At 45.3% G+C, this 24,166-nt stretch overlaps 1 protein-coding gene across 1 annotated transcript; it reads left to right on the top strand.

Moving 5' to 3' along the window:
• Window positions 1-6: 6 nt before the first annotated feature.
• Window positions 7-23,400, top strand: RAC1 (Rac family small GTPase 1). The gene is made up of 6 exons (XM_034669785.1): window positions 7-47; window positions 9,672-9,743; window positions 12,850-12,967; window positions 20,517-20,579; window positions 21,298-21,457; window positions 21,753-23,400. The coding sequence occupies exons 1-6, from the start codon at window positions 13-15 to the stop codon at window positions 21,881-21,883; spliced, it is 579 nt and encodes a 192-aa protein (XP_034525676.1). The 5' UTR covers window positions 7-12; the 3' UTR covers window positions 21,884-23,400.
• Window positions 23,401-24,166: the final 766 nt, after the last annotated feature.

Raw genomic sequence — 24,166 nt, 5'->3', positions numbered from 1 at the left:
CGAGCGGCCGCGATGCAGGCCATCAAGTGTGTGGTGGTGGGAGACGGGTGAGTGCGCGGGCCGGGAGCCGGGGCGGGGGGCCGGGGCCGGGCGGGCTCGCGTGGGCCGGGAGCCGGCCTCTCAGCGGCGCGGGACGTGGGGCGCGGAGCCGCCGCTCACTCCCTCCGGGGCCGAACGGCACGGGCCTGGTTCCGGCTTTTTTTTTTTCCTTTTTACATTTTTGGTGGGGGAGGGAGTCGCCGACCGGCGGCCGAAGGGAAAAGTGAACTCCACCCTCCCGCCTTCCCTCGGGCCCGCTGCGCGCCGGGCGGGACCCCCCAGCCGCGCCGCCACCCTGGCTCGTCTGCCCCTACATCGGTGGGCTTGGAGTTGCCTCTCGTAAAACAGAACCCTTTCTGGGCTTTTACATCAACCTCTCGAGCCCGGTTAAGAGCTTCCGTGTGTCCCGGCGGCCAGGTCGATAGGACTTGACGAATATTTGCCTGGACTGGTTTGGTGACCCTAAACTGATTTACCACGGGGTATCTTCCTCTGTATTTCGCCGCTTAAAAAATTTTTTTCGGGGGGTAGGGGGAGATAATTTTTGCTTTTTCCTTGGAGAAACTTTTGAGATTCTAGCTGCGAGGAGCTGGGTGTGATTAAGACTGTTCTTTTCTCTGAAAGTGGTGTGGTCATAAAAAAAAAAAAAAATTGGCTTTCGCTTCTTGCATTAGGTATGGGATGTAGCAGAACAGGCTCCCTGAGCGGAGCTGCCCTGTGACTCAAGGCATTTCTTTTCATTACTGTCTGTGGTGGTTACAGGCCCTAGAGGAAGACAAGACTTGGCTTATGCAGTTTTTTTTCTCCCATAGAAACAAAAATCTCAGTGTAATCCGAGCAAAATTGTGTGTCTCAGCAGTGCTCGAGTAGTTGAGTGTTAGCAAGGAAGCTCCAAGAATTACTATCAGTTTCATCAAATTCAGGATGCAACTGGTATGTTTTTCAGGTCTTGTAAAGTCGAAGGAAGAGTTCTGGCATTGCTTTTCCATTTGATTAATATTCCCCAAACTTGTCATTAGGACTGATGTGGCTTTTATGCCTCCCAAGTTGTGAATTAGCTTATTGAGATGGTCGTAAATTAGACATTTGAAATTGTTTTTACAGCTAATTCAGATGCAAGGACAGTTGAACTGATTTTTAAAAGATGCCCATCTGTGTGATTTGTCAGAATCAATGTGTGAAACATTAATGCTTCGTGGTTCTGTGTATATAGCTAAAAATTATAACTTTCACTTGTTTAGGAATATGTGTGTCTTTTTTTTTTTTTTAAACCCTTCAAAAGAAAGCTTTACTTTCATTTGGGACAGAAAATATTCAGCTAGTTAGTTTAATAGGGAAATCAGTAAATTGGTTTAATTATTCAATATCCGTATGTAATATTCTTAATTGAAAATTTCTTTTTTTTTTTTTTAAAGATTTTATTTATTTATTCGACAGAGATAGAGACAGCCAGCGAGAGAGGGAACACAAGCAGGGGGAGTGGGAGAGGAAGAAGCAGGCTCACAGCAGAGGAGCCTGATGTGGGGCCCGATCCCGCAACGCCGGGATCACGCCCTGAGCCGAAGGCAGACGCCCAACCGCTGTGCCACCCAGGCGCCCCTTAATTGAAAATTTCTGAAACTGAAACATAAGCACAGCAGATCTGTTTAATGCTTACAGATTATGGACCTTTACTATATGTATTGGCTTGTTTATCTAGTCGTACTTGTTGAATGCCTACTGTGGGATCTGAATCCCTCCTTCAAATCCCCGCCCTATTGCTTAGGGGGAAACCGTAGGCATATCACTCATCCCCCAGGACAGGAGCCTCAGGTTGAAGTTGAGTATTAAACAAGATGCTGGGTACTAACTGCCTCACAGGTGCTTGGCCCCAGCTGAGTAAGTGCCCACACAGCCAGACTCATATTATTGCTGTTTATCTTACTCTGGGGCACTGCTGGGCTCTGTGATGGGAGTGCAAGGCATAAAACACAATTCTTGGCTTTAAGTTTTCAGCTTTTTTTGTACTGTATTTGACATTGGTGTAGACAGGGGCTAAGCCCTGTTAGAAATGGAATAAACAATTTAAGCTCTATTTATTTTTTAAAGATTTATTCATTTAAGTAATCTCTACACCCAACGTGGGGCTCAAACTCATGACCCTGAGATCAAGACCTGGGCTGAAATCCAAGAGTCAGATTCTTGACTGAGCTACCCAGGTGCCCCCTCTATTACTTTAAATAGGGGTCTACGTATAGCAAACATTACTTCAGGTAAAAATTTAGATACATATTCCATACCAAAAATACTTTTCTGCTTTTACCCAAACAAAGCATGCCTGATGATATAGCTGGAATGTTCTTCTATTCAAAAATTGTTAAAGCTGTAAATGTGGTTCTAAATTTTGTGGGGCAAAGAACTCAGTGGAATTTGAGGCAATTAAGGGCAGTTTAAGCAATAAAGGCAAATTGAAGTTGGACAAATTGCAAGCTTCCTTATCTAAAATATATTGTTGGAAAGTACGATTAAAAGGTATGTTACAACCATATCATAAGTAGGATCAATTAGCCTATATTCTTCTTATGGATTTTTTCCTGTATAGCAATTGAGTTGGCATTGAGCATAAAATATGAAATGAAATTTTGATACTTTTTAATTCTGCAAATCCTTCTGTTGGTCCTAATTCTGTTAGTCCTTCCTGAACACAGGGTGTTTATTTGGGGGATCTCTGCCCCTAAGATTTTCTCCGGTTTACTTAGGTAAGATGGCATCTCACATTGATATTTCTTTTTTTTTTTTTTTTTTAAAGATTTTTTATTTTATTTGACAGAGATAGAGACAGCCAGCGAGAGAGGGAACACAAGCAGGGGGAGTGGGAGAGGAAGAAGCAGGCTCATAGCAGAGGAGCCTGACGTGGGGGCTCGATCCCATAACGCCGGGATCACGCCCTGAGCCGAAGGCAGACGCTTAACCGCTGTGCCACCCAGGCGCCCCTCACATTGATATTTCTAAACCATTTTTAATAGTGTTGTTTTGACTTTGGTTGACCAGAAGGCTGGGAGTGAGTGACTTGAAGCCCCCCCACGTTCACTCCAGATTGGGCTAGTGGTCTTTTCACCCCGGTGTCTAATTTAGACATTGCTGTTCAGGAATTTTTTTAGTTGAGTGTGAAAAATACCTTCCATGATGATGTCATCTTTTTAGGAATGTACACCACTTACTCCCCACTCATTTCCATTGAATACATCAGTGAAGGTATGATCCATGAATTTAAGTGCTTCATGAATTGTCTTTATGTATTTTTGTCTCTAGGCAGTGGCTTCCATATTTTTGGCCTGTTGTAAAGGTGTTTGAGTTTTGCACTGGCTTCTAAATTTGGGTTTGTTATTTGACTCTGATCTTGGTGGTTAAAATTATACTTAATTTTTTTTTTTTAACCTTTAAAATGTAATCCCAGGAGAAGTTTGAGGTTGGGTTCAGTAGAGGAGTATCAGTAATTTTGAGAAATCTTAAAGCCACTTTCTGTAATCTTCTGCATTAATCATTGAATGTATTAATAATACTTACAACTTTTTCACCTCAGCATCACCCACCAGGTAGTTCTCTTGATTTTAGTCTTACTAAAAAGGAGATGTTTCATCAGGAATCCTGCTACCAAGGTAGTTAACACATGTCATCAGAGGAATATTTTTCCTCCCACATGTTGTTTTTTTTTTTTTTTAAGATTTTATTTATTTATTTGACAGAGAGAGAGGCAGTGAGAGAGGGAACACAAGCAGGGGGAGTGAGAGAGGAGAAGCAGGCTTCCCGCTGAGCAGGGAGCCCGATGGGCTGGGATCATGACCTGAGCTGAAGGCGGCCACTTAACAACTGAGCCACCCAGGCGCCCTTCCTCCCACATCTTAATATGAAAAGTTACACACATACAGAAAAGTTGAAAGAATTGTGCAGTGAACACCTAGCACTTAGATTTTGTAATCAATATTTTGCTCTATTTGCTTGTCCCACATTTTCCCATTATCAAGGCTTCTTTTTCTTTCTTTTTTTTTTTTTTTCAAGATTTTATTCATTTGACAGAGAGGGAGCATACACGGGGAGTGGCAGGCAAAGGGAGTGGGACAAGCAGGCTCCCCGCAGAGCAGGGAGCCCTATGGTAGGACTTGATCCCAGGACCCCAGGATCATGACCTGAGCTGAAGGCAGACGCTTAACCAACTGAGCCACCCAGTTGCCTCTATCAGGGTATATTTTAAGAGGATTTGATTTTGAAGGAGAATGGGGGTGATATGTTGTTAGATAGAAATTCTTGTTATGGAACTCTGTTATCTTCTGCGGATCCAAATATCAAGTACTCCAGGATTAGGCTTGGTGGTTCTAGAAGGCAGGGTTTTATAGACTAAAGGCTACTTCAGAATTGAACTCTTAGAGGTAACATTTTCAGCGTTGGGGGGTTTTGAAACTACATAGATTTTTAAATTTTTCTGAAGCCTACAATGGTGATAATAGTTTTCTATAAGTTGGTTGTGGTGTCTCCTGTTAGTGACAGAATATCAGAATTTCAGATTAGGGTTTGTGGTTTTGTAGCACTAAACTACTCTGTTAGTCCATGCATTTTCTGAATTTATTCTCTGCATGATTATGCATTTACTGAAGGCCTACTGTTGGAGAGTTCCCAAACCCCATTTCACAGGGTAAATTGAGGGCTCTCATTCAGGGTCTTTCATTTATAGAAAAAATATGAATATATGTTTATTTAATACATATAATTCACATTTCAATACATTCTATTAAGAGCTTTTTAAGATATAGGTACTTTTTAAAAAAGATTATTTTAGGGTGAGAGGCAGAAAGTGAGAGCAAGGGCAAGAGTAGGGGGGAGGGGAGAGGGGAGAGGAAGGTGGAATCTCCACCAGACCACCCGATGAGCCCAGAGCCTGAGATCGGGACCTGAGCTGAAACCAAGAGTCGGACACTAAACCATCTGAGCCACCCAGGTGCCCCAAGATCTAGATATTTTTATTTTTATTTTTTAAGATTCATTTATTTGACAGAGACATAGTGAGAGAGGGAACACAAGCGGGGGGAGTGGGAGAGGGAGAAGCAGGCTTCCCACTGAGCAGGGAGCTCCCCGTGGGGCTCAATCCCAGGACGCTGAGATCACGACCTGAGCCAAAGGCAGATGCTTAACGACTGAGCCACCCAGGCACCCCAAGATCTAGGTATTTTTAGACAGCAATACAGGCTCCTTATTTTCTCATTGGAGAAATCTAGTCTTTCAGTCCTATTAAGATCAGTGTATTTTTTAAAATTTATTTTTTTAAAAAGACTTTATTTTAGAGAGCGAGAGGGAAAAGGTTTCAGGCAGACTCCGGCTCTTAGTGCACAGCCTGACGTGGGGCTCGATCTCATGACCCTGAGATCATGACCTGAGCTGAAACCAAGAGTCGGATGCTTAACTGATTGAGTCACCCAAGCACCCCCCAGTGTATCTTTCTTTAAGGCAATGCAGAAAGTTCTTATTTTTGAACTTCCTGTATTGTATCCCTTCCCTTTTTGGGGTGGGGTAAAAATTTATTTTTAAGTAATCTCTATATCCAGCTTAGGCTCAAACTGACACCCCTGAGATAAAGAGTCAGATCAGCCAGGTTCCCCTCCCTTACTTTTCTTTTTTAAAGATTTTATTTATTTATTTGACAGAGTGCACGCGTGCCAGCAAGAGAGGGAACACAAGCAGGGGGAGTGGGAGAGGAAGAAGCGGGCTCCCAGCAGAGCAGAGAGCCTGATGCGGGGCTCGATCCCAGGACTCTGGGATCATGCCCTGAGCCGAAGGCAGATGCTTAACGACTGAGCCACCCAGGCGCCCCTCCCTTACTTTTCTAACATGGGGAAATTGCCAGTGTTTCCAGATTTATTGATTGTATGTGCTTTTTAAGTTTTGGTTTATAGATTTTAGTAATACTGAGATCTACCCCCCAAATCTTAAAATTTTCCTTAAAGGTCTCCTAATGGAAAAACAAAGAAATAATAGGAACATAAATTATTGGATTCAATCTTGGTTACTTCTACAAGATAGAGCAGGAGAGGCACAGATAGGCTTAAAAAATGTGCTCTTGTGAACTTTCTGTAGACTCATGTTCATTTTTTAATGTTGTGGCAGCTTTCGAAGATTAAAAAGAGGTTAAACTGAGTAGTTAAGTATATATAAAATTGGAAACTCCAAAGCAGGTACTAACTTCCATTGATTCTGCGGCAGCATCAGTCAAGGCTGTGACCAAATGTGGCTTCCATTCTCTGTGTGGGGAGCTCTGACTGCCTGCGCCTGTGTTTACTTTGGCCTCTAGAGTTTGTTTGTGGAGTGCATTTAAAAGGAGTGAATAAGTAACACTAATGGGAGGTAAATAACCGTTTCCTTTTTCTTTTTATCTGATTTTTTTTTAAGATTTTATTTATTTATGTATTTGACAGAGATAGAGACAGCCAGCGAGAGAGGGAACACAAGCAGGGGGAGTGGGAGAGGAAGAAGCAGGCTCATAGCGGAGGAGCCTGATGTGGGGCTCGATCACACAACGCCAGGATCACGCCCTGAGCCGAAGGCAGACACTTAACTGCTGTGCCACCCAGGCGCCCCTCTTTTTATCTGTTTTTAAAAACTGAATATTTAAATCAAAGGTTGGACATGTACTTAACTAAAAAGACAGAGTTTTGGGGTGTCTGGGTGGCTCAGTTGGTGAAGCATCCAACTCTTGATCTCAGGGTTGTGAGTTCAAGCCCCACGTTGGGCTTCATACTGGTTGTGGAGCCTACCTAAAAAAAAATAAAATGTCAGAATTTTATAATTCAATAATTTCTTATAGAACTTAGGTTTATAGCAAATACTGTAATGATTGGTAAAAAAAAAAAAATTCAGTCAGTATCAGGTTATGCCAGTACCTTGAATTCCTTTACAGTTAAACCTTTGAAAAGATGATGCCTCAGCTAAAGGTGAAGTTTCAGGGGAAAAAAAATTACAGCATTTAAAACAGCTGGGTGTATTTATAGTAATAGCTGTTCTTCATACATATGGAAGAGATTTAGGACAGGCTCTTAAAGGAAGTGCTACTAAGACATTTTAACATAACCATTAAAACCTTCATAGCTGCTTATTTTTGACATTAAGAGGCAATAGGTGTTAACATTTTTACACATTTGTAATTTTGAAAAGAGGTTCACTGATGATGGCCTTAGACTCCACTCTCCTCCATCAGCTACCATATCCAATCCGTACCAAACCATCTTGTTCTGCCTTGTGCCTAGGAAGCTCTTGAAACAGCCCAATTCTCTTCACCCTGAAGCCCCTTTGTGGGTTCACACCACTCTTGCTTTCCTGCCTCCAGTCCCAGCTTCCTTCCTCTGTCCTCTTTCCACACTGCAGTCAGAGGCTGCTTCTAAAAATGCAAATTTAATGGTTTCTTGGCAACTAAAAATCTTCTGGGACTTCCCAAGTAGGATCAAGTCCCATGCCCTTAACAAGAAGAGATGACAATTTCCTCATATTTTTCTTTGCTGCTTCCCCCTTACCTCTTTGTTCTTCAGGTATACTGGGCTGCTGGGCCTCCCCCCCCAGTGCTGTTGCTTTTGCCTAGAATGTTCCTCCTGTCACAGCCCCACTCCTCCTCTAAGTTTCAGTATACACTGCAGCCTCCTTTCTCGGCCTCCAGGACTAGGTTAGATCCCTTTGCCATACAGGATCTTTTTTTTTTTTTTCTTTTTTAAGATTTTCTTTCTTTCTTTGAGTGAGAGAGGAAAAGGGAGCATTTAATGAAACAACCTCTCAGTTGAGCAAGGAGCCCAATGCGGGGCTCAACCCTGGGACTCCAGGATCATGACCTGAGTCAGAGGCAGCTGCTTCACTGACTGAGCCACCCAGGTGCCCCTCTATAGCGTTTACATTTATCACACCTATAATTTTATGTAATGACTGCATTCTTCATGTTTTACTTTAATAACCTCACAGATTCCATGAGGTCTTGTTCAGTGCAGTATCTTCACCTACTATTTCGTCCTTGCATAGCATACGCTTTACTGGTGTAGATTGAAGTAGAGTTAATGCTTTCGGTAGTTTTGTGATGGAGTTGGTAGTTTTGCATCCATCTTACGGTTGAGAAAACTGAGGCCTAAGGAAGTTGAAACTTACTAACAATTCCAGCTAGTAAGTGGTGAAGAGCCGGCTCTGGGTCTCGAATCCAGGGTAAGGACTACAGATACCAGCCTCCTGCTCACACAGGTTTGACATTGTAAGCTTTTAACAGATTGTGTGGCCAGTGAGTCATTTTTGTTTAGAAAGCCTTTAGGAGTTGGAAGCTACTTCCTGATGATGTAATGTTTGATTCCGTGAGGTCTTTGGGGGTGGGGGAGTTCCAACTTTTAAGCCCTTAATAATGTTATGAGTAAAACAAGTATTGGCAAGACTGGATGGGCCTGCACTCTGTCCTAGCTGAGAGGTTTTTGCCGTCAGCTAAGAGTGCTACGAAAATAGAAAAGCACTTAACTTCTTTATGGTGAATCCTAATTCATAGTAGTTGAGATTGAACAACAAAATCTTACAGCTCAGAACTTCATTGTGTGACACACATGACCTTGGTAGGCCAACAGAAGACAGCAGGGTGATGGGCTCCTCTAGGAAGAGTGTTTAGTGAGTCTTTAAGCCAGGGACAGTGGCTCTCAGGAATCCTTGAGGTCACCATGAGAGTGTAAAATTTGGAAACTATTTTTTGGCTGAGGGTGCAATGATCTTAATTTGTATGGGATATTCTCATGAAAAAAAATTTCAAGTAGTTGGGAGACTTGAAACCACCATTCTGACCTCCGCCTGATGGCACACTGTCCCCACTACCAGTTGTGCAGGAGGCCCTTCTGTCTCTGGAGGATTTCTACACGATTCTTTTTTACTTTCTCCTCTTTGCAACTGTTTGGAAGTTTATGCCAGCATCGCTGAGCCGTTAATTACGTCTGAAATACATTGTGTTAGTTGCTCTAAAAGCTTATGGTGATATTTGAGGATGGGGCTTAGGGAGGTGGCAAATGAATACAGATGAATTAAAGTGAGTTCTGTGTGGCTCTTTGTGGTTCACGGTTGTGTGTGTGGTGGTTAGTGACTAAGCACTCTATCAAGAGAACGGTCTTTACTGATCGCAGAGGGGAAGGCTTTGAAAGGTGATGGGTTCGAGCTAGCCCCCTGAGGCAGCACTATCTATTACGTAGCAACCAAGTGGAGGTTGTAGAGGAAGGCTGTGTGTGCATATGAGTATTCGTCAAAATGATTTGAGGGTAGAATTGAAGATTCTTAGATGAAAGACTGGTACAGATGTTCACAGAAGAGACTTTGAATTTAAAAATCTTGTTCCTGTTCAACCTGGGCTCATTGAACAGCTGATTCTGACCATGAATGCTAATACCGTACACCTAAATAGAACGTGAAAGCTCCTTTTTGAGAAATTCGAGTTTGTTTACTATAAATTTCAGGATAAAAGTGTGCAGTGTCAAGTAAAAGATTATAGAAACTGTTTAATGCTAAGTACTTGGTGTATACTCCTTGATTTTTCTGTAAATCTAGCAGAATAATGATTACATTCATGTCGACTAAGTAACTTACACCATTTTTTCCTCTCTCTTTAGAGCTGTAGGTAAAACTTGCCTACTGATCAGTTATACAACCAATGCATTTCCTGGAGAATACATCCCCACTGTGTAAGTATTGAGTTAAACTGGGACTTGTCTGTGATGTGGGGTTTTTTTTCCCCATTGTTTTGCTATAAAGGTATTCTTAATTTGCACATGAACAGATCTGATTCATTTTCTGTCCAAACATTCACCAAATTCTAATTATAAGGTATTTATTTGGGCTTCTTAAAAATACTAAATCTAATGTAAAGTTTCTACATTGTGACGAAACACAGCTTTCCTAATTGGTTTTTACACATTCAGGAAACAAAGTTAACTAACTGAAGTATGAAGACTGGACAATGTAAGAGTTTCAGATAAATTTGGCTCTCTGGGCTCTGTGTGTGAAGCCTCAAGGAAGTAGCACATGAAATATGCTGTTACGTTGTAATTGGCCTTTCCTGGCAAGGAGTCCGGTGGTTGCAGGTCACTGTCAAGTTACCAAGCTGTGGAGTTGAAACCAGGGTGTGTGTTGGGGGCGGTTATGGGAGGACAGATTTGGCTACTGAGCTGCTTATTCCCTCTTGGCAGCAGAGTTGGGTGGAGAGGGAAAAGTACTTTTCTGATGATGGGGTTACTAGGGAGCCCTGAGGCTCATAACGCATCGCCCTGTTGCCATGGTGTCCGCTCTGTCTTGATGGCTGCCATCCTGGTGGAGAGGACACAGCATGGGTCCCACCTGTGCTGACCTTGTCAAGCATAACACATACACCGTGGAGGTCTCCAGAGTTTCGTAGGAGTGGGATCGTACTGTCCATGTTCTGGTTTTATGGTGGGGACTTTCCTCATCTACACATAGGTAGAGTTAAATCGTTATCAGTTGTCAGTGACTTTGAACTATGATCCTGATAACACCACTGGTGGTTAGATCTTTATTTTTTAAATTTTTTTATTATTTACTGCGTTAAACATCATTGCACACGTCTCTGTGCACATGTGATTGATTTTTAAAGTGGAAGTGTGCTGAGTCAAAAGGGAATGAATGGATATTTAAATTTTTTTTTTAAAGGTTTATTTATTTGACACAGAGAGAGACACAGTGAGAGAGGGAACACAAGCAGGGGGAGTGGGAGAGGGAGAAGCAGGCTTCCCAGCGGAGCAGGGAGCCCGATGGGGGGCTCCATCCCAGGACCCTGGGATCATGAACTGAGCCGAAGGCAGATGCTTAACGACTGAGCCACCCAGGCGCCCCGATACTTAAATTTTTGATAGATACTACCCAGTTGCTGCCAAAAAAGCCTGTCACTTGAACCAGTTGTGACTGAAGTGGCCCCCTGAAGTCGGAGGGGGCAACAGGCCTTGAAAAAAGTTACCTTCTCATTTGCATTTCTGATCACCGGTGAGGTGAAGGTTCTGTCAACCGAGTCTGTGCGCTTGCATTCTTCTGTGAATGGCCGGCAGAAATCTTTGGCTTGTTTTTCTATTGAAATTTTTTTCTTACCGATGGAACTTTTATGCATTAGAAATATTAATCCCTGTGTCTCATTTGTCTTTGAACTTTGTCATATGGGGTCTTTTGCCATAAAGAAGTTTGGTATTTTTATGTAAATATGCAAGTGCGCCTTCATGGGGTTTTATGTCTGTCTTAGGAAGACCATCCCTACTTTAGTGATGCAAAAATATCCTCTAGTAGGTTTTCTAGATTTTTGTGGCCAAAGTTTTCACTTTGTGCCTAAAATTTGAATTCATTTAGAATATTTTTTTGGTATCTTTTTTTCCGAGATGGAAAAAAGTCACGATACTGTTCATTGAATAATTTTTTCTTTTCTCACAGAAGGAGAATTGCAAGACATGAGGCTTTTTCTTTACAAAATATAGTTGTCATTCCATTCTGTAAGCCACATTGGAGGCTTACTCAGACCTTGATTTTGCTGTTGCAGTGTAGCAAGACCCTAAGTTTTAGTGTTGATAGTATGTGAAATGAATTCTGAATTTTATCTTACAGTTGGATGTATGTTGTCCTGTTTGGTACTTGCCCAGGTTTTAATTGCAATGCCAGATTTTCTTTTTAATGAAGTACTTGGTGGTACTTCAGTGATTTTTTTTTTTTTTTAAGATTTTATTTATTTGAGAGAGAGTGCAGGAGCAAGCGCATGAGTGGGGGAGGAGGGGCAGAGAGAGGCAGACTCCCCACTGAGCAGGGAAGCCCAACTCAATCCCAGGACCCTGGGATCATGACCTGAGCTGAAGCCAGGCACTTACCTAACTGAGCCACCCAGCCCCCCCCCCCTTTTTAATGTCCACCTTATTCTCCTGTCAGCCAGGCTCTTTTGGGCTCTCTTTATCATTAACTACTTTTTGCGTAGCAACTTCCAAGTTAATTTAAGTATGTGTGTAATTAGGTACACTCAGTCTGGAAAACGTTACACTGTAGCTTTTCAAATGAAGTTTGCTGTATGTTACCATTGCACTTTGGTTGCAGGCCTGGGTGACCAGGGCTTGACTAATTATCCCCCTACACTCAGTGCGGGTGTTCTGGAAGCACTGCATTGTGGCTCTGTGGTGTGCCACCTTGTTGAGGATGAGTTTGGTACGTACATGAAAAAGTCAAGTGGGGTTTGAAAGAGGGATTAATTTTATACTTTATTTCTTCCTGGGGAGAAAAGTCCTTTTCTTTTTTTAAAAAAAATATTTATTTTTATTGGACAGAGAGAGAGCATGAGCCAGTGGGAGTGGCAGGGAGAGGGAGAAGCAGGCTTCCCGCTGAGCAGGGAGCCCGACGTGGGACTTCACCCCAGGACCGTGGGATCTTGATCTGAGCCAAAGGCAGATGCTTAACCGACTGAGCCACCCAGGCGCCCCATGGGGAGAAAAATCTTAATGTTCTCTTATTAAAAGCAAAGGTTTTCTATTGCTGACAGTAATTTATTTCAGTTAGATGGAATAGCTTGTCCTTTGTTTCTCCAGGTGCATGTTTGTTTTTCTCCTTACGCTGCAGCCTGTTTTCCTTCCACTTTTTACCTCCTCAGACGACTCCTGCTTGCGTGCTGGTGCGTCTCCTGGCCTGGCAGCCTCCAGGCCACTCCTGGCTTTGGCACACCTCCGGAACCCTCGCCGCAGCAATAACTCAAGCCCCCAATCTCTGCCTCATATTCCGAGGCTGCAGACTGACCGTGTTTTCTCCACTCTACAGCTTTGACAACTACTCCGCCAATGTTATGGTAGATGGAAAACCGGTGAATCTGGGCTTATGGGATACAGCTGGACAAGAAGATTATGACCGATTACGTCCCTTATCCTATCCGCAAACAGTAAGGATCATGACTGATTTTTAATGTGTCCTTCGGAATGTATCACTTGGACTGTGTAACTGCGTGTCACGTGTGGGTTTGCTCGCACGGTCGGCACCTGTACACGCAGGTGTAACTGCAGAGGCCCACTTAGACCAGGACTTTTTCCCATAAATACATTACAGTACTGTGAGTATATTTCCTCCTCAAGATTTTCTTAGTAACATTTTCTCTGGCTACTTTAGTGTAACAATGCACTGTATTTACACATAACATACAGAACATATATTAATGGATTGGTCTTGTTATTGGTGAGGCTTCCAGTCAACAGCAGGCTATTTGTTAAAGTTTTCGGGAGTCAGAGTAATACACGGAGTTTTGACTGCATTGGGGGGTGGTAGCACCCCTATCCTCCTGCCTTGTTCAGGGGCCAGCTGTATTGCCATCTTTTGGGCATATTAAAGAGTAGCAAGGTTGAGTTCAGTAGTGAATGTCCTCCTAGATGTGGACCAAGGATTTGTTTGTTTCCATTTTTTTAGCATCACCAGTTACTGACTGTGGTGCTGTGCGTGGTGCGTGCTTTCATTTCAGTGTCAGGACAGCCATATGAAATTGGTACTGTTTTATTCTTGCAAACCAGTTTCAACAGTAATTAGTTTCAAGGTTAGTTTGCGTTGTGACAGTTCGGTCCCACGGAATCAAACAGTTAAGATTAAGGTTTTTAAAAATCAAGTTAATGACTTGTCTTTTGGGTTTATTTTTCTGTAAAACACATGCTCATTTTTCTTTAGTACCTAAATCTTCTCAATGTAGATTCGGATTTCAGTTTTGTAAAAATATGTCCACTGCGTCCAGTCAGAAAAACTCTAGATTGGCTTTGTTTCCATTGTAGACAATTAAATGATACATATACCAAAGCGAATCAGAGAAGTGGCTGTTGAAAATATGCTTAGAAGCCCTTTTCTTGAAATAAGCAATTGTCTTATTTGTACCATTTGCTTTTCTTGCTATGTTTGTTCATTATTTTAGAAGTATTTGAAAACTACTGTGGAGACTTGGGTGACTCCCTGGCCAAAGGCATACACAGAGGCAGCTGAGCAAATTCCTTGGGTTGAGATCCTGTGCTCTCGCTTCCTATCTCTGTGACCCTGACAGCTTTCTTCACAGCTCTAGTCACGACCTGTTTCCCTATAGGATTAGATGAGCAATCTGTAGAAAGCACACAGAACAGTCCAGGCACATCACAGACACTCTGGTGTAACTGCCGTGAAGATTCACAGATCTGGAGGGCTCTTCAAGGCAGAGCTGGCTGGGCCCCAGTGAGTGGAAGTTGCTGTACATGCTCTCAGCAAAGCCAGGATGACTAGAGAGTGAGGGNGGGGGGGTGCCCCGGCACGGGGTGGGGGCGTGTTGTGTGGGTGAAAGTAACCAGTCATTTCCAGTCTACCCAAATCTTGTTTTTGTTTTTAAATTTCCTATTTAGTAATGATAGTTTTAGACTTATTTTTTATTTTTTTAGATTTATTCGAGAGAGAGAGAAGGTGAGAGTGGGGGGAGGGGCAGAGGGAGAGAAAGAATCCCAAGCAGACTCTGCGCTCAGCATGGAGCCCGATGTGGGGCTCGATCTCATGGCCCTGAGATCATGACCTGAGCTGAAACCAAAAGTCAGACGCTTAACTGACCAAGCCACCCAGGCGCCCCTAAACTTACTTTGCGTGTGCACAAATGGGGGAAAGGGACAGAGGGAGAGAATCTTCAAGCAGGCTCCCCACTGAGTGCAGAGCCCTTTGTGGGGCTCAGTCTCACGACCCTCGGAGATCACAACCTGAGCCAAATTAAAGAGTCAGATGCTCAGGATACTCAATGGACTAAGCCACCCAGGTGCCGACCCCCCCCTTTTTTTTAGTTTTTAAGCTTTCGAATACAGTTTGTCTGTGTAATAGTCATTGTCTTCTAGATTTATTTGCTGCTGGAGGAATTGCCGAATACAATCTCTTTGAGCTGTGTGTGGATTTTCGTTGATTGTCTTTTAGCTGAATTACAGTAACTGCTAAACAAAGACCAAAACTATAAAATGGGAGGTCTGCATGAGTGATGTCTCAGTTTCCAGCTAAAAATTAACTATGATTAAGTTTATAAATCAGCTCATAATCACCAAATGGTTTGAGGTCTTCGATATGCTTAGGAAACTATTCTAACCCCAATGGGTGCTTGATAATTCCTGATTTTAAGTGGATTTGCTAACCTATTGACTGGTAGGTCAGTCCCACTGGATACATCTGGAAGGGCGGGGTGTCACTTCTGAGAAATGAGAACCACCTCCTGTGACTCAAGGGGTCCAGGCAGGGTGCGGCCTTTTTCTCTGAGGGAGTCACTCACAGTAAGTCAAAGGTGACTTGGCAAGATTCCCACTGTGTAGGCTAGAGAACGCGTGGACAAAGTAACAGACTGAAGCAGGCCAGGGTATGAGGCCTGACAGCCCAGTGGGTGGGGTGTTGTCCTTCTGGGACAGGACGTAAACTCCTTACGTCCCATCTGTGTAAGGTGCTATTTTCCTGGCACACACTTGGACATCTAAAAGGGGGTACGGCATGATTCTTGCTCAGGGGGCTCCCACACGTAGTGTGTAACACACCCTGCACCAGCACAGGGCGTGTCGTGGTGCTCAGAGCCAAGAGGGGAGAGCAGCCATCTGGCAGTTACAGACGTGCCTGCTGGGCTCATCGGGGGATGAGGAAGTTACCTTGGCTCCCTGGGGGGCAGGCCCCGAATGCTGTCCTACCCACAGGAGCAGGCCTGGTGGTTCCGGGCTGGCACCTTGGCAGAGGGACGCCTCTAAACTTTGCACGAACTGGAACCGGATCTCTGGTTGTTCACTCTTTGGTCTGCAGGCCTGTTTAAGTGGCTCATGCAGACTGGGCTCAGCCCTCTCCTGAAGGGCCCAGGGCGATTTCTTACCCAGATCTCACCCCTGCTTAGGGCTTTGTGCCCCAGAACCAGACATCCTGTTTCCTGCAGTCATTTAACGCTGCTGTCCTTGTTTGTGAGGTGGCTCCAGGGAGCCAAGTTAAATCTGTGTAAGGCATTTGTTTGGACTTCGTTCTCCAAAAGATGGCGGTCCTTTTTAGTAGAAACTGTCTTCACATTTTTGTTTTTTCTCAAGTAATCCTTCAGGCTCTTCCATCCTTGAATAAGTACTTGTATACTCTGTTTCTAAAAAGACCCTGAGTTCGGCGTGGTCCGTGCGGTGCTCAGGCCCAGCGTTGTGCCTGTGTCCGGCCCACTGTGTTTGCTGCCTTGCTCCGGGATTTAGTGGCGTGACTGGCCAGAGTCACGCCCGGAGCCCTGAGCTCTGTGTGGGTTTTCAGAAGCTCACGTTGCCCAGCGCGTCTGCTGACATGCTGGGCCTCTCGTGTCGGGGGCCGCGGGCAGTCTTCTGTGTGAGCTCAGCTCGAGAGGGGCTAGGCTGCTGACACTCGTTCAAGGAAAAGCAATAGCGTTTAGCTTGGCTGTTTGAGTTTCAAATGGCTTTCTACTTTGTCGAGTTGGCTGTTACAGGATCTGTGTCCTCCGGCCAAAGGTCACTAGGAACACGCCTGTGGCTAAACCAGATTGGGTTTGTCCCTCTGCCCCGAGCCAGACATACCCCTTGAGGGCTCTAAGGTGTGCGATTGGGGTGAGGGTTCGAGGAGGCAGGGCTTGCTCTGGATGGGGTGCTGGTGGGAAGCAGGGTAGTCTTAGGGGTGCTCTAATCCATCTCCAGAACGTGGGGATAAAGCACGGCCAGAGCTGTGACTGGTGCAGACAGACACACGGTCTCGTCGGTGTTGGTACAGTTTGCACGGTGACCTTGTATCTGTGGGCAGACAAGATTGTGAAGTGGTCTTCTATTTATTGCTTTACTTTTGGTGTCATTCGAGCTGGTCACGTGGTGACCTTGTCTGGCCTCGGCGTTCTGGGAGATGGTCCTGTTTAACAGGAGCTTGCCAGAGCCGAGCTGTGCGGGTCGGGCTGCTCCTCTCTCGCTGGAGCTTGTTTTCTTAGCTTCCCCGTGGATGCCACAGACACGGTGTCTTTGTCCTGTGTGTATGAATCCTGCTGCTTTTCCCAGTTCGTAGAATGCCTGTAGTGAAGAATGTGCGAAGCCTGGAAGTAAAAACCAGGTGGAAGGTCTTTGGGAGAGGAGAGGAGAGAGCCACGCTGGATGGTGTGTTCGGAGCCGGGAGAGCCCAGCTGTCCCAAAGTCCGGCCGCTGCTCCACACGCTCACGGCAGACAGTGGGTGACTGGTGAGGGGCAGCTGCTTTGTGATACATGGGTAGTAAGAGTCCCTGAAGCACGATGGGAGCCTGCTTCGTTTGCAATGTCCTGCCAGCATGGGGAGGGCCGTGTCCCAGCCAGAGGAAAGGTGAGCCTGTGACCCAGGACCGCTCAGGTGGAATAGAGAGGCTGCGGGACACACAGTGACCCTGGGAGGAAGGTTGAGTGGGCCGGGCCAGGCCCTGGGTGGCTCTGCTGCGGGGCGCGGGGGTTACCGGGACGGGCGTAAACCCGGCGATGCTGCATGAATGCTGAGCAATGCAGACTCTGCGGGTTGTCGGGTTAGGAGGCAGAGGTTGGAACGGATTGCTGTTGGAAGAGAGAAGTATCAGCATGAGATCTTTTATTTGAATTTATTTTTATTTTTTAGAAATGCTTTTTTTTTTTTTTTTTTTTTTTTGTGGGGGGGGNAGGGAGAGAGAATCCTAAGCAGGCATTCCAGAGCCCAGTGTGGGGCTTGATCCCACGACCCTGATATCACGACCTGAGCCAAAATCTAAAGTTGGATGCTTAACTGACTGAGCCACCCAGGCACTCCTAAAAGTATTTTTTAAAGCCGTATTTTGTCTGGGGGAAGGAAGAGAAAGGAACAGGCAGATGGCGTAATGTTTATGTAGGACAAGAAAGTGTGTTTCTTAATCAAAAAAGATGTTATTAAAAATTGAAGGGGGTAGAAGAGATGTGGTGGGAGGATGTTTTGAACTGGAGCTTGCAGTTTTGTGGTCGACACCCGTGAGTCTGTATCACAAAGATGTGGCATCATGTTAAGGCCTTTGGGGCACAGATCTTCAAAAGTAGCTTGTAGATAAAACCCAGGATAGTTACAGCAACTTTAATATTCTCAGAATTGTAGATCAGAGAAGCTTGAGTGAGATGAAATTAAAATAATTCTCTTGTTCGTTTGTCTCAGAAGAATTGTAAGTTTCTGTGTTGCTTGAAGAGCAAGTCTTTCGATTTTTGTTGGAACAAAGGAATGAATTGAAAGCACTGTGGTAAACATTAGAAATGCTGTCCCTTCTGCGCAGTCCTGTCCAAAGCCGGGGGGTGGGGGCGGGGGATGAAAGGTCTCAGTGCGTCAGTGCTGTTCACTCCAGTAATGCAGGTCCCTAAATTCAAACTGCACTCCCAGAATCTGGGGAAGAGAGGACCAGCGCTTCTGTCCAGGAGACTTGTGGCGTTCTCAGAGCTGGCCGTGCTCCTGGGGAGCCTTTCCTCTCAGAGGCCGGTGTTACAGACAGATGCTTTTCCCGTTTGCCGCAGCTTCAGCTGGACTTAGTCTCACAACTTGGCGGGAGGTCTTGACAGGCGTGTCTGTTGCTGGTGGGTGCCAGCGACAGCCCACGGACACACCTTCGTTAAGGACACTTGAACATTTCCTGATGGGACGTGACCTGTGTGCTTCCTCAGGCGTGTTGTAGCTTCTGCCAGACAAGAACCCTCTGTGCTGCCGCGGGTAGACGGGAGTGCCTTCGTCCCCCTCGCCGCCGGTGCCTGGCCTCGTGTGGAAGTTCCCCCGCCTTGGCCGGCGCGGGGTTTGATGGAGTGTGCGCTGTATTTGGCATCACAGATGTTAGATAGTCATCTGCTTCCCGATCCTTGGGGAGGGTGAGACAGCATTCTGATGAAGAAATAACGGATTATATTGACTTTTATTTTCCTCAGTTTTTACTGAACTCAAACAAAGTTCTTGTGCATTACTAGGTTGCAGAAACGTATGGTAAGGATATAACCTCCAGGGGCAAAGACAAGCCGATTGCCGTATGTAAAACTTTCAATCGACTTCAGTTTCAAGCTTTATCTGTTCTCCCGTTTCACTTAGTTTTCCCAGGATTTCCTGTTGAGCCTCACGTTCCTTGAGTGTTTTGTATTTAATTCACTCAAGGTTGGGTTTTGCTTGAAATGTGCTTTCAGTAGAGCGAGATGGTTTACCTACTAGCTTGAATTAAAGAGTTTGTGAACTGCTTGCTCCCCTTCTCCCGAGGGAGAGGAGGAGGAACTCTTACGAAGGGGCCTCCCGGGTGGGGTGGAGATGGAGGCGTGGAGGCCCAACCCGGAGCGCGTGCTTGAGCCAGAGTGGGACTAACCGCGGCTGCGGGCCTCCCCCCGCTTTGGTGTCCCGGTGCGGCGGGCCTGTCTGGGGCGTGGCTGCGCGGTGCTGGTGAGCTAACCCAACCTTGCTTTGAAATGACGTAATCAGGTGCCCAGATGCCGTGGTGATTCTTGGACGAGTCTGTGCATGCGCTAGCATTTTTAAATGTCATGTATAAAAAGCTGTTGTGTGGGATGTTTCTCTCCCTTTCCAGGTACAAGATATCAGCTGGATGATTGAAAGTGTTAGCTTGGGAATTGGGTACATTTCACAAAGTAGCATAGTTGCCTTTTTCCAGGAAAATGTCTTATAAACCTAGCATTTTAGAAACTCTTAGGCATTTTTAAATATAGGTAAATATTTAAATTCGACTTTTTTACACAATACAGAGTGGGACACATGGTTTACAGTCAGTCAGAAATTCTTCCAGGTTTTTTCTCTGCAATGACTTTTCCTTTGACTCTGCTTGGGCTGCAGCTGCCGCTCGCGGCAAGTCCTTCGGAGCCCCTGCTTGGGTGCGAGAAGCTGACAGCCACGAAGATGCCCCTCACACGCTGGCCTGTCCTCCTTCACGGTGGCATGTGCTCACGTAGGGAACGGCTGAGCCCCACTTTGTGCCAGGGACTCTGGTGGCAGCTCTTCAAGCAGCTGTTGAACTGCGACCCAGTGGTCAACTAAACCTGTCTGAACGTGCGCGTGGGGAGCGTACTGAAAAGCACGCCGTTGGTAAATGGTTTTAAAACAGACTCTGCTTTTGATAAACTGAGACCACATTTTACAGAAATACCGTGGTATCTTGACGCTTGATTTTGTCCCTGTATATAAATAGGACCATTAAGTTCCCAGTGGGAGTTGGGAATGATGGAAAAGAAGCCTCCCGGGGTCTGATTTTGAGGCCTCCCTGGCCTCCAGTAAATTCCAGAACATTCCAGTAAATCCTCTCCCCTCTTCTCACAAGTAACTGGCTTCGTGTGCTGGCTCTGCTTTGGGAGCCTTCTGACAGAACTGAAGGGGTAACCAGGGAGTAAGCTTTAGACACAAGCTGCTGGTATGTAATAATATGCATTTTGTCTCATGATTCATTCCCAACAGCATTTACAAAGCAAAGTGTATTTGTCATTGTAAGACCATTTCTAAACGCCTCCCTGTTTCCTTTTTATAGGATGTATTCTTAATTTGCTTTTCTCTTGTGAGTCCTGCATCATTTGAAAATGTTCGAGCAAAGGTAAGTGGGGCTGTTTTAGAGAAACATTTTGTTATGTAATGTCATTCTCGGGAGGCAAAAATACCATTTAGTGATAGGAGTTTTAATTATTTAAATTAATCTTGTAATCCTGTTTAGGTAGCAGATCAGTTTTTGAAGTGTATGACTTTATTATGTAGAGTTCTGAAGTTTCAGGGTCTGCTTCAGAAATGCTGTGTCCCTTGTTAAAATAACGAGCGCTTGGGAGCCCGTCTGATGGGGTCGTCTAATAAAAATGGCGATCATGACTTTGCACTCCTGCATCTCACGTCCTTCCTAGTGCAACATGACGTGGGCAGGATGTCCTTCAGTTGTGATAGGGATGTGTTCAGTGGGGGTCATGGTTGCAGAGCTGAGACCTCAGTTCAGATAGTTGACTTTCTTCACTGAATGGGGAGGATTCTCGGAGATGGTCTAGAAACTTGACTCATTTTACCAAAAGGTAGTTGTTCTGGGAGGGAGACCTTCACGTCCCGTCTTCCCTTGCTCTTGGTGCGTAGAGCCTCTCCGTAGGCTCCTTAGTCTTGGTAATTGAATGCCCACAGGTAGGCCTGTGGTTCTGGAAGGTATTGCAAGGGGGTGAGCAGGGCTGGAGGGTGGGGTGGCTGACACAGTTTGACGCCCATGGAAACATAATTTAGGCAAAGGATGGTCATCAGGGAGGGAGCGTGTTGTGACTTTTTTCCTCTCTCGCATCTAGTGGTACCCTGAAGTGCGACACCACTGTCCCAACACCCCCATCATCTTGGTGGGGACTAAACTTGATCTCAGGGATGACAAAGACACGATCGAGAAGCTGAAGGAAAAGAAGCTGACTCCCATCACCTACCCGCAGGGTCTGGCCATGGCTAAGGAGATCGGTAGGAAATCTGCATTTTCACATCTGCTTTGCACATGCTTTTGTTTCTGCGGCAGAGACGGGAGTCCGGTCTGGGCAGGTGGAGAGCGAGTGTTTCCGACTCAGCCTCCTGTTGACTTCTGGGAGCCCACCAGGCAAGGCCCTTGGTGTGAGCCTTCAGGAGGGGTGCAGGTCAGGGGTTGCTCTGCTGCTCCGGGCGGGCCGGCAGGGCCTGGGCAGCTGCTTCCCGCCCTCGGGGTCGGAAGGGCGGGTCCGCGCGTGGCCGCGTGGTTGTACGGGGCTGTGTTTCTCGGCAGGTGCGGTAAAATACCTGGAGTGCTCGGCGCTCACGCAGCGAGGCCTCAAGACAGTGTTTGATGAAGCGATTCGAGCGGTTCTCTGTCCCCCTCCTGTCAAGAAGAGGAAGAGAAAATGCCTGCTGTTGTAAATCCCCCCCCCNCCCCCCCCCCCCCCGCCCGGTCCCCGTCCCCCTCGGAACCTTTGTATGCTTTGCTCAGAAATGGTGGAGCCTTCGCACTCAATGCCAAGTTTTTGTTACAGATTAGTTTTTCCATAAAACCATTTTGAACCAATCAGTAATTTTTAGGTTTTATTTGTTTAAAGTGTAAGACTTCAGACTTTCACATTATATTAAAATTTAGCCCTAAAACGGCAAGCTTTCTTAAAGCCTTATTTTTCAAAAGCCCCTATTCTTGCTCAGATTAAGAGTTGCCAAAATACCTTGTGAACTAAGTTGCGTTGTCGTGCTGAGAACACTAAGCACTAAACCGTTCAAGACCTGTGTCTTTAGGAAGAGCCTCGGCGTCTCAGGTGTGGACCCGCAGACGCTCGCGCTCGTTTCCGGTAGGAAAGCGGCACAGCCTCCTTCCTGAGCTGCTGCCACGTTGCCATCTAACCCCACGGCCATCCCCTAACACTGTACTGTACGTCCTGATGGAACGAGTGTAACGACTCAATTCTTCAGATCGATCTTTTTGATTTTGTAGTGAGATTTTTTTTAAAAAAGTTAGTGTATTCGCTTTTGCTGAGATTTTGAACAGACCTCTTCCTCCCATGTCCCTCCAACAAAGTGTCCGCTCCAGCCGCGGGTACCGGGCGGGGGGTGTGCAGCACGTGACGCCATCAAAGAATGAAGACAGTATTTTGACAAAATATGGAGGTTAATTTACACTACATTGTACACATCCTAATTAAACTAAGTAAAAGTGTCACGGGTAAAATATTAAAGGTTAACTTGTCAAATGCAGTAAACAAAGGTTGGTATTATCATTAAGTGTTTTAAGCTTTTCCTTTTTCTTAGACCTGCCATCCCTCCTGAAATTGGGCATTTAATTCAACTTTGAACTGGTCATTCCCATAGTTGCTAACTTAGTGCTTTTCTTATAGAACCCCTTCTTAATGAGCAATATGCCTCCTTGTATTATAAAATCTTTCTGATAATGCATTAGAAATTTTCTTTTGTAGATTAGTGAAAGTGCATTCCTGTTTCCTTGTTACTTTATTCAAAGCTAATAAGCGCTTTCCTTAGTTTTCTAGTAACTAGGTGTAAAAATCATGTGTTGCAGCTTTACAGTTTTTGAAATATTTTAGATATTCCTAAACTATGAACTTTCTTAACATCACTGTCTTGCCAGATCACCAACACTGTACCCTGACTAATGCTGGCCCTCCTCTCTGCCTCACCCCCCGGACACATGCTTCCTGTTGCTCTCTGCCTGACCATGTTCCCTTGGGTCTGTGAGGTTCTGTAAGCCCGTGCTTGTGCTAACGAAGTTCTGTACAACTTACCCACTGGCAAGAATACAAGGTTGGACCTCTCAACCACTAGAACAACATTTTTTAAATTGACAGTTGCAGAATCGTGGAGTGTTTTTACATTGGTCTTTTGCTAATGCAATTAGCAGTATGTTTTGCATGTATGACTTAATAAATCCTTGGATCGTATGACTGTTAATACTTGAATTCTTGAGAGCTCGAACAGCCTCCTGGGGTGTGTGTTTGGTTGTCTCATCTGAAAATATTGGGTCGTTGGAAACCGTCATTTCTAGCACGTATTTCTCATGTTGGGGGGGTGGGGAGGGGCCCCTCCTGGAGGGGTCTGCAAGCACTGGTGCTGGGAGGCAGGTTGGGTTTTTGCACTTGTCGAATGCTGGGGAGACGGTGACATCCACACTGGGGGGTGAATGCGCACATATTGGGTCAGAGCTCTGGCTGAGGAGGCAGATGATGGGGCCCAAGTTGGCAGCTTGATAGGGAGGAGGCTGATTATGACTCGAAGATTCTTTCTGGAGCCTGGAGCTGTACTATGAACTTGCCATGTTAGAGTCAGTTTTCTGAATTACGCTTTTTAGTGCTCTGAAGATTGCTTTAGAGGATTGTTTAAAGGTAAATATGCAGTTTAAAGACCATGTAGTTCTAAAAGTTTGCTACAAAAACAGCAGCCTTCTCCCTTCACACCCTCCCCAAAGGGAACCAATTTGAATTTTTAATCTTTGTTATTTATCTCCATATGCTGTTTTTTTTTTTTAACCTACTAGATCACCAGTTATGAAAGGATAGAATTCGAACAGCCAGATGGAAGAGATGACTAGGGCCAGGTATGGGGGAGGGGCACAGAGCCTCCATGCCCTCCCCAAATCTCCACATGCTTACCCACCTGCAAGCTGCACACCCCCACCCCATCCTTTTTGGGTTTTTTTTCTGCAGGCTT

This window comes from Ailuropoda melanoleuca, chromosome 10 (genome assembly GCF_002007445.2).
Source record: "Ailuropoda melanoleuca isolate Jingjing chromosome 10, ASM200744v2, whole genome shotgun sequence".
NCBI lineage: Eukaryota > Metazoa > Chordata > Mammalia > Carnivora > Ursidae > Ailuropoda > Ailuropoda melanoleuca.
Note: the sequence above shows the minus strand (reverse complement) of the source record. Positions and strands in the feature narration are given on the sequence as shown.

Excerpts from the sequence above, each read along its gene's own strand:
- RAC1 (XM_034669785.1), top strand. The coding sequence starts at position 13 with ATGCAGGCCATCAAGTGTGTGGTGGTGGGAGACGG. Across the intron at positions 48-9,671 it reads TGTGTGGTGGTGGGAGACGG|AGCTGTAGGTAAAACTTGCC; the intron begins GTGAGTGCGCGG and ends CTCTCTCTTTAG. Across the intron at positions 21,458-21,752 it reads GGCCATGGCTAAGGAGATCG|GTGCGGTAAAATACCTGGAG; the intron begins GTAGGAAATCTG and ends GTTTCTCGGCAG.